General features: G+C 48.4%; 1 protein-coding gene across 1 annotated transcript in view; it reads left to right on the forward strand.

The window, feature by feature from the left end:
* LOC110963021 (intermembrane lipid transfer protein VPS13C) overlaps window positions 1-13,262 on the forward strand; it is a 104,373-nt gene that overhangs the window by 12,870 nt on the left and 78,241 nt on the right. Inside the window, 12 exon segments of the mRNA XM_051941096.1 lie at window positions 8,701-8,810; window positions 8,941-8,977; window positions 8,980-8,999; window positions 9,098-9,157; window positions 9,774-9,854; window positions 10,035-10,073; window positions 10,075-10,093; window positions 10,394-10,431; window positions 10,433-10,477; window positions 10,479-10,523; window positions 11,297-11,403; window positions 11,828-12,002. Coding sequence (XP_051797056.1) covers window positions 8,701-8,810; window positions 8,941-8,977; window positions 8,980-8,999; window positions 9,098-9,157; window positions 9,774-9,854; window positions 10,035-10,073; window positions 10,075-10,093; window positions 10,394-10,431; window positions 10,433-10,477; window positions 10,479-10,523; window positions 11,297-11,403; window positions 11,828-12,002 — 776 coding nt within the window.

Genomic DNA, 13,262 nt, shown 5'->3' on the forward strand with positions numbered 1-13,262 from the left:
CCCGTTCATTAACGTGACGTCCCATTCATTAACGTGTCGTCCCGTTCCATTAACTTGTCGTCCCCGTTCATTAAATGTTAAGTGTCGTCCCGTTCATTAACGTTGTCGTCCCATTCATTAACGTGTTAAGGTGTCGTCCCGTTCATTAATGTGTCGTCCCATTCATTAACGTGTCGTCCGTTCATTTAACTTGTCGTCCCATTCATTAACTGGTTAAGTGTCGTCCTGTTCATTAAGTGTCGTCCCGTTCATTAATGTGTCGTCCTGTTCATTAACGTGTCGTCCCCGTTCATTAATGTGTCGTCTGTTCATTAACGTGTCTCCTATTCATTAACGTGTCGTCCGTTCATTAACTTGTCGTCCCGTTCATTAACTTGTCGTCCCGTTCATAACGTGTTAAGGTGTCGTCCCGTTCATTAACGTGTCGTCCTGTTCATTAACATGTAAGGTGTCGTTCCGTTCATTTAACGTGACGTCCCATTCATTAACGTGTCGTCCCGTTCATTAACTTGTCGTCCCGGTTTCTATCCACCATCGTTAAGGTTGTTGTCCCGTTCAATTAACGTGTCCGTCCCCATTCCATTAACGTTCGTCCCGTTTCATTAACTTGTCGTCCCATTCATTAACGTGTTAAGGTGTCGTCCCGTTCATTAATGTGTCGTCCTGTTCATTAATGTGTCGTCCCGTTCATTAACGTGTCGTCCCGTTCATATAACTTGTCGTCCCGTTCATTTAACTTGTCGTCCCGTTCATTAACTTGTCGTCCCGTTCATTAACGTGTCGTCCCGTTCATTAACGTGTTAAGGTGTCGTCCCGTTCATTAACGTGTCGTCCTGTTCATTAACGTGTCATCACCGTCATTAACGTGTCGTCCTGTTCATTAACGTGTTAACGTGTCGTCCCGTTCATGAACGTGTCGTCCCGTTCATGAACGTGTCGTCCCTTTCATGAACGTGTCGTCCTGTTCATGTAACGTGTCGTCCTGTTCGTTAACGTGTCCGCTCCTGTTCGTTAACGTGTCGTCCCATTCGTGAACGTGTCGTCCCGTTCATTAACGTGTCGCCCTGTTCGTATAACGTGTCGCCCTGTTCGTTAACGTGTCGTCCCATTCGTTAACGTGTCGTCCCGTTCATTAACGTGTCGTCCTGTTCATTAACGTGTCGTCCCGTCATTAACGTGTCGCCCGTTCGTTAAGTGTTAACGTGTCGTCCCGTTCATTAACGTGTCGTCCTGTTCATTAACGTGTCGTCCTGTTCATTAACGTGTTAACGTGTCGTCCTGTTCATTAACGTGTCGTCCTGTTCATTAACGTTGTCGTCCCGTTCATTAACGTGTCGTCCCGTTCATTAACGTGTCGTCCTGTTCATTAACGTGTTAAGGTGTCGTCCCGTTCATTAACGTGTAAGGTGTCGTCCCGTTCATTAACGTGTCGTCCTGTTCATTAACGTGTCGTCCTGTTCATTAACGTGTCGTCTGTTCATTAACCGTGTCGTCCCGTTCATTAACGTGTCGTCCCCGTTCATTAACGTTGTCGTCCTGTTCATCTAACGTGTTAACGTGTCGTCCTGTCATGAACGTCTCGTCCCGTTCATGAACGTATTAACGTGTCGTCCCGTTCATGAACGTGTCGTCCCCGTTCATTAACGTGTTCGTCCCGTTCATGAACGTGTCGTCCCGTTCATTAATGTGTCGTCCCGTTCATTAACGTGTCGTCCGTTCATTAACGTGTCGTCCTGTTCATTAACGTGTCGTCCCGTTCATTAACGTGTCGTCCCGTTCATTAACGTGTCCGTCCCGTTCATTAACGTGTCGTCCCGTTCATTAACGTGTCGTCCCGTTCATTAACGTGTTAAGGTGTTGTCCCGTTCATGAACGTGTCGTCCCGTTCATGAACGTGTCGTCCCATTCATTGAACGTGTCGTCCCGTTCATTAACGTGTCGTCCTGTTCGTTAACGTGTCGCCCCTGTTCGTTAACGTGTCGTCCCATTCGTGAACGTGTCGTCCCGTTCATTAAACGTGTCGTCCCGTTCATTACGTGTCGTCCCGTTCATTAATGTGTCGTCCTGTTCGTTAACGTGTCGCCGCTGTTCGTTAACGTGTCGTCCCATTCGTTAACGTTGTCGTCCCGTTCATTAACGTGTCGTCCCCGTTCATTAACGTGTCGTCCTGTTCATTAACGTGTCGTCCCGTTCATTAACGTGTCGTCTCTGTTCAATTAACATGTTAAGGTGTCGTTCCGTTCATTAACGTGACGTCCCGATTCATTAACGTGTCGTCCCGTTCATTAACTTGTCGTCCCCGTTCATAACATGTTAAGGTGTCGTCCCCGTTCATTAACGTGTTGTCCCATCATTAACGTGTTAGGTGTCGTCCCGTTCATTAATGTGCGTCCTGTTCATTAACGTTGTCGTCCCGTTCATTAACGTGTCGTCCCGTTCATTAACTTGTCGTCCCGTTCATTAACGTGTTGTCCCGTTCATTAACGTGTTAAGCGTGTCGTCCCGTTCATTAACGTGTCGTCCTGTTCATTAACGTGTCATCCCGTTCATTAACGTGTCGCCTGTTCATTAACGTGTTAACGATGTTCGTCCGTTCATGAACGTGTCGTCCGTTCATGAACGTGTCGTCCCATTCATGAACGTGTCTCCCATTCATGAACGTGTTCGTCCCGTTCATACGTGTCGTCCTGTCGTTAACGTGTCGCCCTGTTCTTAACGTGTCGTCCCATTCGTGAACGTGTCGTCCCGTTTCATTAACGTGTTCCGTCCCGTTCATGTCACTGTGGTCGTCCCGTTCATTAATGTGTCGTCCTGTTCGGTTACAGGTGTCGCCCTGTTCGTTTAACTGTTGTCGTCCCATTCGTAACGTGTCGTCCCGTTCATTAATGTGTCGTCCCGTTCATTAAACGTGTCGTCCTGTTTCCATTAACGTGTCGTCCCGTTCATGTAACGTGTCGTCCTGTTTCATCAACATGTTAAGAGTGTCGTTTCCGGTTCATTAACGTGACTCCCATTCATCTAACGCGTCGTCCCGTTCATTATACTTGTCGTCCCGTTCATTTAACGATGTTCCAGGTGTCGCCCGTTTCAATTTAACGTGTCGTCCCAATTCATTAACGTGTTAAGGTGTCGTCCCGTTCATTAATGTGTCGTCCCCATTCATTAACGTGTCGTCCCGTTCATTAACTTTGTCGTCCCATTCATTACGTGTTAAGGTGTCGTCCCCGTTCATTAATGTGTCGTCCTGTTCATTAATGGTCGTCCTGTTCATTAACGTGTCGTCCCGTCATTAATGTGTCGTCTGTTCATTAACGTGTCGGTCATTCAATTAACGTGTCGCCCGTTCATTACTTGTCGTCCCGTTCATTAACGTGTCGTCCCGTTCATTAACGTGTTAAGGTGTCGTCCCGTTCATTAACGTGTCGTCCTGTTCATTACATTGTTAAGGTGTCGTTCCCGTTCATTAACGTGACGTCCATCATTAACGTGTCGTCCCGTTCATTAATTGTTCGTCCCGTTCATTAACATGTTAAGGTGTCGTCCCGGTTCATTAACGTGTCGTCCCATTCACTTAACGTGTCGTCCCGTCATTAACTTGTCGTCCCATTTCTTAACGTGTGTTAAGGTGTCGTCCCGTTCATTAATGTGTCGTCCTGTTCATTAATGTGTCGTCCCGTTCATTAACGTGTCGTCCCGTTCATTAACTTGTCGTCCCGTTCATTAACTTGTCGTCCCGTTCATTAACTTGTCGTCCGTTCATTAACGTGTCGTCCCGTTCATCATTAACGTGTTAAGGTGTCGTCCCGTTCATTAACGTGTCGTCCTGTTCATTAACGTGTCATCCCGTTCATTAACGTGTCGTCCTGTTCATTAACGTGTTAACGTGTCGTCCCGTTCATGAACGTGTCGTCCCGTTCATGAACGTGTCGTCCCTTTCATGAACGTGTCGTCCTGTTCATTAACGTGTCGCTGTTCGTTAACGTGTCGCCCTGTTCGTTAACGTGTCGTCCCATTTCGTGAACGTGTCGTCCCGTTCATTAACGTGTCGCCCTGTTCGTTAACGTGTCGCCCTGTTCGTTAACGTGTCGTCCCATTCGTTAACGTGTCGTCCTCGTCATTAACGTGTCGTCCTGTCATTAACGTGTCGTCCGTTCGTGTAACGTGTTAACGTGTCGTCCCGTTCCATTAACGTGTCGTCCTGTTCGTTTAACGTGTCGCCTGTTCGTTAACGTGTCGTCCCATTCGTGAACGTGTCGTCCCGTTCATTAACGTGTCGCCCTGTTCGTTAACGTGTCGCCCTGTTCGTTAACGGTGTCGTCCCATTCGTTAACGTGTCGTCCCGTTCATTAACGTGTCGTCCCGTTCATTAACGTGTCGTCCCGTTCGTTAACAGTGTTAACGGGTGTCGTCCCGTTCATTAACGTGTCGTCCTGTTCATTAACGTGTCGTCCTGTTCATTAACGTGGTTAACGTGTCGTCCTGTTCATTAACGTGTCGTCCTGTTCATTAACGTGTCGTCCCGTTCATTAACGTGTCGTCCCGTTCATTAACGTGTCGTCCTGTTCATTAACGTGTTTAAGGTGTCGTCCCGTTCATTAACGTGTTAAGGTGTCGTCCCGTTCATTAACGTGTCGTCCTGTTCATTAACGTGTCGTCCTGTTCATTAACGTGTCGTCCTGTTCATTAACGGTTCGTCCCGTTCATTACGTGTCGTCCCCGTTCATTAACGGTGTCGTCCTGTTCATTAACGTCGTTAAGTGTCGTCCTGTTCATGACCGTCCGTCCCGTTCATGAACGTATTAACGTGCGTCCCGTTCTTGAACGTGTCGTCCCCGTTTCATTAACGTGTCGTCCGCGTTCAGAGAACGTGTCGTCCCGTTCATTAATGTGTCCGTCCCGTTCATTAAACGGTCGTCCCGTTTCGATTACGTGTCGTCCTGTTCATTAACGTGTCGTCTCCGTTCATCTTAACGTGTCGTGCCCGTTCATTAAAGCGTGTCGTCCCGTTCAATTAACGGTGTCGTGCCCGTCTCATTAACTGTGTCGTCCCGTTCATTAACGTGTCGTCCCTGTTCATTAAACGTGTTAAGGTGTCCGTCCCGGTTCATCGAACGTGTCGTCCCGTTCTAATGAAACGTGTCGTCCCCATTCATGAACGTGTCGTCCCGTTCATTAACTGTGTCGTCCTGTTCGTTAACGTGTCGCCCTGTTCGTTAACGTGTCGTCCCATTCGTGAACGTGTCGTCCCGTTCATTAACGTGTCGTCCCGTTCATTAACGTGTCGTCCCGTTCATTAATGTGTCGTCCTGTTTCCGTTAACGTGGTCGCCCTGTTCGTTAACGTGTCGTCCCATTCGTTAACGTGTCGTCCCGTTCATTAACGTGTCGTCCCGTTCATTAACGTGTCCGTCCTGTTCATTAACGTGTCGTCCCGTTCATTAACGTGTCGTCCTGTTCATTAACATGTTAAGGTGTCGTTCCGTTCATTAACGTGACGTCCCATTCATTAACGTGTCGTCCCGTTCATTAACTTGTCGTCCCGTTCATTAACATGTTAAGGTGTCGTCCCGTTCATTAACGTGTTGTCCCATTCATTAACGTGTTAAGGTGTCGTCCCGTTCATTAATGTGTCGTCCCATTCATTAACGTGTCGTCCCGTTCATTAACTTGTCGTCCCATTCATTAACGTGTTAAGGTGTCGTCCCGTTCATTAATGTGTCGTCCTGTTCATTAATGTGTCGTCCTGTTCATTAACGTGTCGTCCCGTTCATTAATGTGTCGTCCTGTTCATTAACGTGTCGTCCTATTCATTAACGTGTCGTCCCGTTCATTAACTTGTCGTCCCGTTCATTAACTTGTCGTCCCGTTCATTAACGTGTTAAGGTGTCGTCCCGTTCATTAACGTGTCGTCCTGTTCATTAACATGTTAAGGTGTCGTTCCGTTCATTAACGTGACGTCCCATTCATTAACGTGTCGTCCCGTTCATTAACTTGTCGTCCCGTTCATTAACATGTTAAGGTGTCGTCCCGTTCATTAACGTGTCGTCCCATTCATTAACGTGTCGTCCCGTTCATTAACTTGTCGTCCCATTCATTAACGTGTTAAGGTGTCGTCCCGTTCATTAATGTGTCGTCCTGTTCATTAATGTGTCGTCCCGTTCATTAACGTGTCGTCCCGTTCATTAACTTGTCGTCCCGTTCATTAACTTGTCGTCCCGTTCATTAACTTGTCGTCCCATTCATTAACGTGTTAAGGTGTCGTCCCGTTCATTAATGTGTCGTCCTGTTCATTAATGTGTCGTCCCGTTCATTAACTTGTCGTCCCGTTCATTAACTTGTCGTCCCGTTCATTAACTTGTCGTCCCGTTCATTAACGTGTCGTCCCGTTCATTACGTGTTAAGGTGTCGTCCCGTTCATTAAACGTGTCGTCCTGTTCATTAACGTGTCATCCCCGTTCATTAACGTGTCGTCCTGTTCATTAACGTGTTAACGTGTCGTCCCGTTCATGACGTGCCGTCCCGTTCATGAACGTGTCGTCCCGTTCATGAACGTGTCGTCCCGTTCATGAACGTTCCGTTAACGTGTCGTCCCTTCATGAACGTGTCGTCCTGTTCGTTAACGTGTCGTCCTGTTCGTTAACGTGTCGTCCTGTTCGTTAACGTGTCGCCCTGTTCGTTAACGTGTCGTCCCGTTCATTAACGTGTCGCCCTGTTCGTTAACGTGTCGCCCTGTTCGTTAACGTGTCGTCCCATTCGTTTAACGTGTCGTCCCGTTCATTAACGTGTCGTCCCGTTCATTAACGTGTCGTCCCGTTCATTAACGTGTCGTCCCGTTCGTTAACGTGTTAACGTGTCGTCCCGTTCATTAACGTGTCGTCCTGTTCATTAACGTGTCGTCCTGTTCATTAACGTGTTAACGTGTCGTCCTGTTCATTAACGTGTCGTCCTGTTCATTAACGTGTTAACGTGTCGTCCCGTTCATTAACGTGTCGTCCCGTTCATTAACGTGTTCGTCCTGTTCATTAACGTGTCGTCCCGTTCATTAACGTGTCGTCCCGTTATTAACGTGTCGTCCCGTTCATTAACGTGTCGTCCTGTTCATTAACGTGTTAAGGTGTCGTCCCGTTCATTAACGTGTTAAGGTGTCGTCCCGTTCCATTAACGTGTCGTCCTGTTCATTACTTGTCGTCCTGTTCATTAACGTGTCGTCCTGTTCATTAACGTGTCGTCCCGTTCATTAACGTGTCGTCCCGTTCATTAACGTGTCGTCCTGTTCATTAACGTGTTAACGTGTCGTCCTGTTCATGAACGTCTCGTCCCGTTCATGAACGTATTAACGTGTCGTCCCGTTCATGAACGTGTCGTCCCGTTCATGAACGTGTCGTCCCGTTCATGAACGTGTCGTCCCGTTCATTAACGTGTCGTCCCGTTCATTAACGTGTCGTCCGTTCATTAACGTGTCGTCCTGTTCATTAACGTGTCGTTCCCGTTCATTAACGTGTCGTCCTGTTCATTAACGTGTCGTCCCGTTCATTAACGTGTCGTCCTGTTCATTAACGTGTCGTCCCGTTCATTAACGTGTCGTCCCTGTTCATTAACGTGTCGTCCCGTTCAATTAACGTGTCGTCCCGTTCATTAACGTGTCGTTCCTGTTCATTAACGTGTTAACGTGTCGTCCCGTTCATGAACGTGTCGTCCCGTTCATGAACGTGTCGTCCCGTTCATGAACGTAATAACGTGTCGTCCCGTTCATGAACGTGTCGTCTCGTTCATGAACGTGTCGTCCTGTTCATGAACGTATTAACGTGTCGTCCCGTTCATTAACGTGTTCATGAACGGGACGACACGTTAATACGTTCACGAACGTGTCGTCCTGTTCATGAACGTATTAACGTATTAAGGTGTCGTCCGTTCATTAACGTGTCGTCCCGTTCATTAACGTGTCGTCCCGTTCATGAACGTGTCGTCCGTTCATTAACGTGTCGTCCCGTTCATTAACGTGTCGTCCCGTTCATTAACGTGTCGTCCCGTTCATTAACGTGTCGTCCCGTTCATTAACGTGTTAATGTGTCGTCCCGTTCATTAACGTGTCGTACTGTTCATTAACGTGTTAATGTGTCGTCCTGTTCATGCTGCGTTTGCTGTCAGCATCTCAGACTGGAGATCTGCTGTTCAGTCTGGAGAGTGTTGTTTACAAGGAGCCGCACAACGGTAACACACACACACTATAACACACATGATCACAGGTGAATGTTACAGTTGTAGATTACAGGCGTGTACTACAGGTGTATATACACCTTTAATATGTGACAGTGAAGTGTCAGTCGCCTCTGATGAGTTAGTCCCTCTGTGCTGTGATTTGCTTCTCTCCTCTCACCTGCACATTTCTGTCCAATCCAAACCCTGTGATGTGTGAGTCCAGGTGTGTTCCAGGTGTGCTGCTTTCTGCTCTGTCTGTGTTTTCGGGCTTTTCTGTCACTAACTGCCGTCTTTCCTGTAACGCTGCCGAAGTCCCAAAGGGATGTAAAAAACAAAAAAAGCAAAAAAAAGGCTTTCAAGAAGCTGAAACGGCATGACAACAAAGCAGGTGAGTTACCTGTTCCACCCGCTCAGGTGTGAGTCCCAGGTGTGAGTCCCAGGTGTGAGTCCCAGGTGTGAGTCCCAGGTGTGTCAGGACTCCTCATAGTCTGTGTTGTTTCAGACAAACCTCAGGAGGAGAAGAAGGACACGTTTGTGGAGAAACTGGCCACTCAGGTGATCAAAAACCTGCAGGTGAAGATAAGCAGCATCCACCTGCGGTACGAGGATGACGTAAGTACTGATCCAGGTTCTCCTTCAGGAGTTTAGTGTTTGGGGTTGGACAGGTGAGTCACATGTCACCTGTCGACCTGTAAAGAGTCTCAGCAGGTGAAGAGTCATGTGACTTCTGGTCTGTTTTCAGATGTCAGACCCACAGCGCCCCCTGTCTATGGGAGTGACCTATCAGAGCTCAGTCTGCAGGTCGCGTGCACACACACACACACACACACACACACACACACACACACCTAGACTTACGTGCTCAGGTGCTGACGTGTCGTGCTGTTGCTGTTTTTCAGACCACTGATGAGAACTGGAAGTCGTGTATCCTGAACGAAGCAGCAAAGATCATCTATAAGGTGAAACAACTGGTTTTGTGTCTCGTTTGTGTCTGTATTTTTTTCCTTTCTCTCTCTTTCTGGTCAGTCTTCTCTCTTCATCCTGTAGATGTTTTCTATCTCCATGTCTCCTCTCCTCATCTGTAGATGTTCCTCCATGCTGGATGGATCTCCAACAACCTGCTCCTCTGTTCTCTGTTTCTACTGCATTTATTTTTTTTGGTTTTTCTGTCAGTCTGTCAGAGGAAACACTGCCTGCAGTTCAACCTAAAACTCTCTGAATGTTTTGGTCTGAGCTGAGTTGGTCCTGGAGAACCAGAACCAGGAGGAGGTTCTGGTTCTAGAGGATCTGCTGCAATCGGTTCTTTGTGATAATTTTTAAAAGGAAATGATTTGTTCAGTTTTCCATGTGGAAACCAAGTCAGATGATGCGTTTACAGACCATCAGAAAGTTTAAGTTCTATTTTTGCAGTATCTGGCTGATAAATTGTGTAATTTTGGAGATTTTTTTAAAGATAAAAAGCTTCTTAAACCTTCCAGCAGGTTTTCGGTTCAGAAGGTTTTTGCAGTAAAGTTTCCATCAGTCAGTAAACTAGCTGCTGTTGTTGTTTACTTGTTTCTGTTTTCTGTTTGTCAGCTGGGCCGGCTGGAGTGTCTCTGTGCCTACTGGAACGTCAACAGTCCCATCTTCTACAGAGGATCATGGCAGGACATTGTGGTGAGCTGAGCTCCCATCATTCATTCATTCATTCATTCGTTCATTCGTTCATTCACCCCATCATTCATTCATTCATTCGTTCATTCACCCCATCATTCATTCATTCATTCATTCATTCATTCGTTCATTCCTCCTCCACCTGTAGTCGGTACTGATCCAGACTCTCCTGTTCTCCTTCAGGATCAGCTGAAATGTGGGATCAGCAGTAAGGAACAGGAATCTACCGAAGCATCACTACAGTGAGTTCAGAGATGAGGAGAACTCAGTAGAACCTCAGTGAATCTAACCGATGTTCTCTTCTCTGCTGCTTAGAATCTTCATTCCCCCTGAAACACCTTTTATTCTTCATTTTAAATCTTTGTCAGAATTTTCAATGATCAAACTACAGACAGAGAATCTGATTTTATGAAGGTCTGTCCTTTCTGGAGGGAAATGTACCAGCTGATAAATTTTTGGATCCAACGCTGCAGCTTCAGACGCCTCGAGACGTTCCGAGTAAAAGACGAATGACGGGTTTCTCTCAAATGTTTCTCTCTAAGTTTTCAAGCCCATCTTTGCCTCTGCTAAAATGTGCATCAAACCCCAACGCTGAGCTGGAGCTGAAAACTCCCAAGGTGGACCTTCAATCTGGAGGTCCAGAACATCGCCATCGAGATGACCAAACCACAGGTAGCTAAACCACAGCTAACCAACCACAGCTAACCAAGCCACAGGTAACTAAACCACAGGTAGCTAAACACAAGTAACCAAACCACAGCTAACCAACCACAGCTAATCAACCACAGGTTACCAACCACAGGTAGCTAACCAACCACAGGTAACCAACCACAGGTTACCAACCACAGGTAGCTAACCAACCACAGGTAACCAACCACAGGTTACCAACCACAGGTAGCTAACCAACCACAGCTAACCAACCACAGGTAGGTAACCAACCACAGCTAACCAACGACAGGTAGCCAAACCACAGGTAGCTAAACCACAGCTAACCAACCACAGCTAACCAAGCCACAGGTAACTAACCACAAGTAGCTAAACCACAAGTAACCAAACCACAGCTAACCAACCACAGCTAACCAACGACAGGTAGCTAAACCACAGGTATCAAACCACAGGTAGCTAAACCACAGCTAACCAACCACAGCTAACCAAGCCACAGCTAACCAAGCCACAAGTAGCTAAACCACAAGTAACCAAACCACAGCTAACCAACCACAGCTAACCAACGACGGGTAGCTAAACCACAGGTATCAAACCACAGGTAGATAAACCACAGCTAACCAACCACAGGTAACTAAACAACAGGTAGCTAAACCACGGCTAATCAACCACGGCTAACCAACCACAGGTAACTAAACCACAGGTAAGCGGGATTTAGTTGGGGTGACGGGGGGCAGCAGGTTAGCCGGACAGGTGAGACAGGTGTCTGTGTGTCTCTGCAGTACCTGACCATGGTGGAGCTGCTGGAGTCCATCGACTGCATGGTGAAGAACGCCCCCTACAGGAAGTTCCGACCCGACGTTCCCGTCAGCAGGAACGCTAAACTCTGGTCAGTTTGAAAGAAAACACGATAAACTGCAGGAATATGAACCAGAAACTCAGTAAACCTCCAACGGGCCGGTACACGCTAATCACAGATCAGACTGAAACATGTGAAGAACACATGTCGGTCTTGCAGAAGGCGCTAGAGCAGGGGTGTCAAACTCAGTTCCTGGAGGGCCACTGTCCTGCATGTTTTAGATGTTTCCCTCTTCCAACACACCTGATTCAAATGATCAGCTTATCATCAAGCTCAGCAGAAGCCTGATAACGAGCCTGATCATTTGAATCAGCTGTGTTGGAAGAGGGAAACATCTAAAACATGCAGGATAGCGGCCCTCCAGGAACGGATCTTGACACCCCTGCGCTAGAGGGATTGGCTTATCTTCAGCGAGCAGGACCAGGAGGTCTGATAGCTTCTCCTTTTCTGTCAGGTGGATGTACAGCTTCAAAAGCATCCTGGAGGTCCACATCCGCCGCCTCAGCCACATGTGGTCCTGGTCCAACATCCGGCAGCACCGCCAGAACCTCCGGGCCTACAAGACTGCCTACAAGACCAAGCTGCTGAGCCACAGCAAGCCGGGCCAGGACACCGAGAAACACATCCAGGTGAGGAGCCGGAGGTTCTGAAGCAGCTCTGTACGATAAACATTAACGGGACCACATGGCACAGCATGGCAACACACGGGAACACACGGCAACACACGGGACCACACAGGAACACACAGCAACACAGGGGAACACACGGCAACACACGGGAACACACGGCAACACACGGAAACACACGGCAACACACGGAAACACACGGCAACACACGGAAACACACGGCAACACATGGGAACACACAGGACCACGCAGGACCACATGGCAACACAGGGGAACACACGGCAACACACGGGAACACACGGCAACACACGGGAACACATGGCAACACACGGGAACACACGGCAACACACGGGAACACACGGGAACACACGGGAACACGTGGGAACACGTGGCAACACACGGGAACACACGGCAACACACGGGAACACGTGGCAACACATGGGACCACACGGGAACACACGGCAACACACGGAAACACACGGCAACACACGGCAACACACGGCAACACACGGCAACACACGGGAACACATGGGAACACACAGGACCACGCAGGACCACATGGCAACACACGGCAACACACGGCAACACACGGGAACACACGGGAACACACGGGAACACATGGCAACACACGGGAACACACGGCAACACACGGGAACACGTGGGAACACGTGGCAACACATGGCAACACATGGGACCACACGGGACCACACGGGAACACACGGCAACACACGGCAACACACGGCAACACACGGGAACACACGGGAACACACGGGAACACATGGCAACACACGGCAACACACGGCAACACACGGGAACACGTGGGAACACGTGGCAACACATGGCAACACATGGGACCACACGGGAACACACGGCAACACACGGCAACACACGGCAACACACGGCAACACACGGGAACACACGGGAACACACGGCAACACACGGGAACACACAGCAACACACGGAAACACACGGCAACACACGGGAACACACAGCAACACACGGAAACACACGGCAACACACGGGAACACATGGGAACACACAGGACCACATGGCCACATGGGAACACACGGCAACACATGGCAACACATGGCAACACATGGCAACACACGAGAACTCATGGGAACACACGGGACCACACGGGACCACACGGGAACACACGGGAACACACGGCAACACACGGCAACACACGGCAACACATGGCAACACATGGCAACACATGGGAACACATGGGAACACACGGGACCACACGGGACCACACGGGAA

Source organism: Acanthochromis polyacanthus, chromosome 2 (genome assembly GCF_021347895.1).
Source record: "Acanthochromis polyacanthus isolate Apoly-LR-REF ecotype Palm Island chromosome 2, KAUST_Apoly_ChrSc, whole genome shotgun sequence".
Classification (NCBI taxonomy): Eukaryota; Metazoa; Chordata; class Actinopteri; family Pomacentridae; genus Acanthochromis; species Acanthochromis polyacanthus.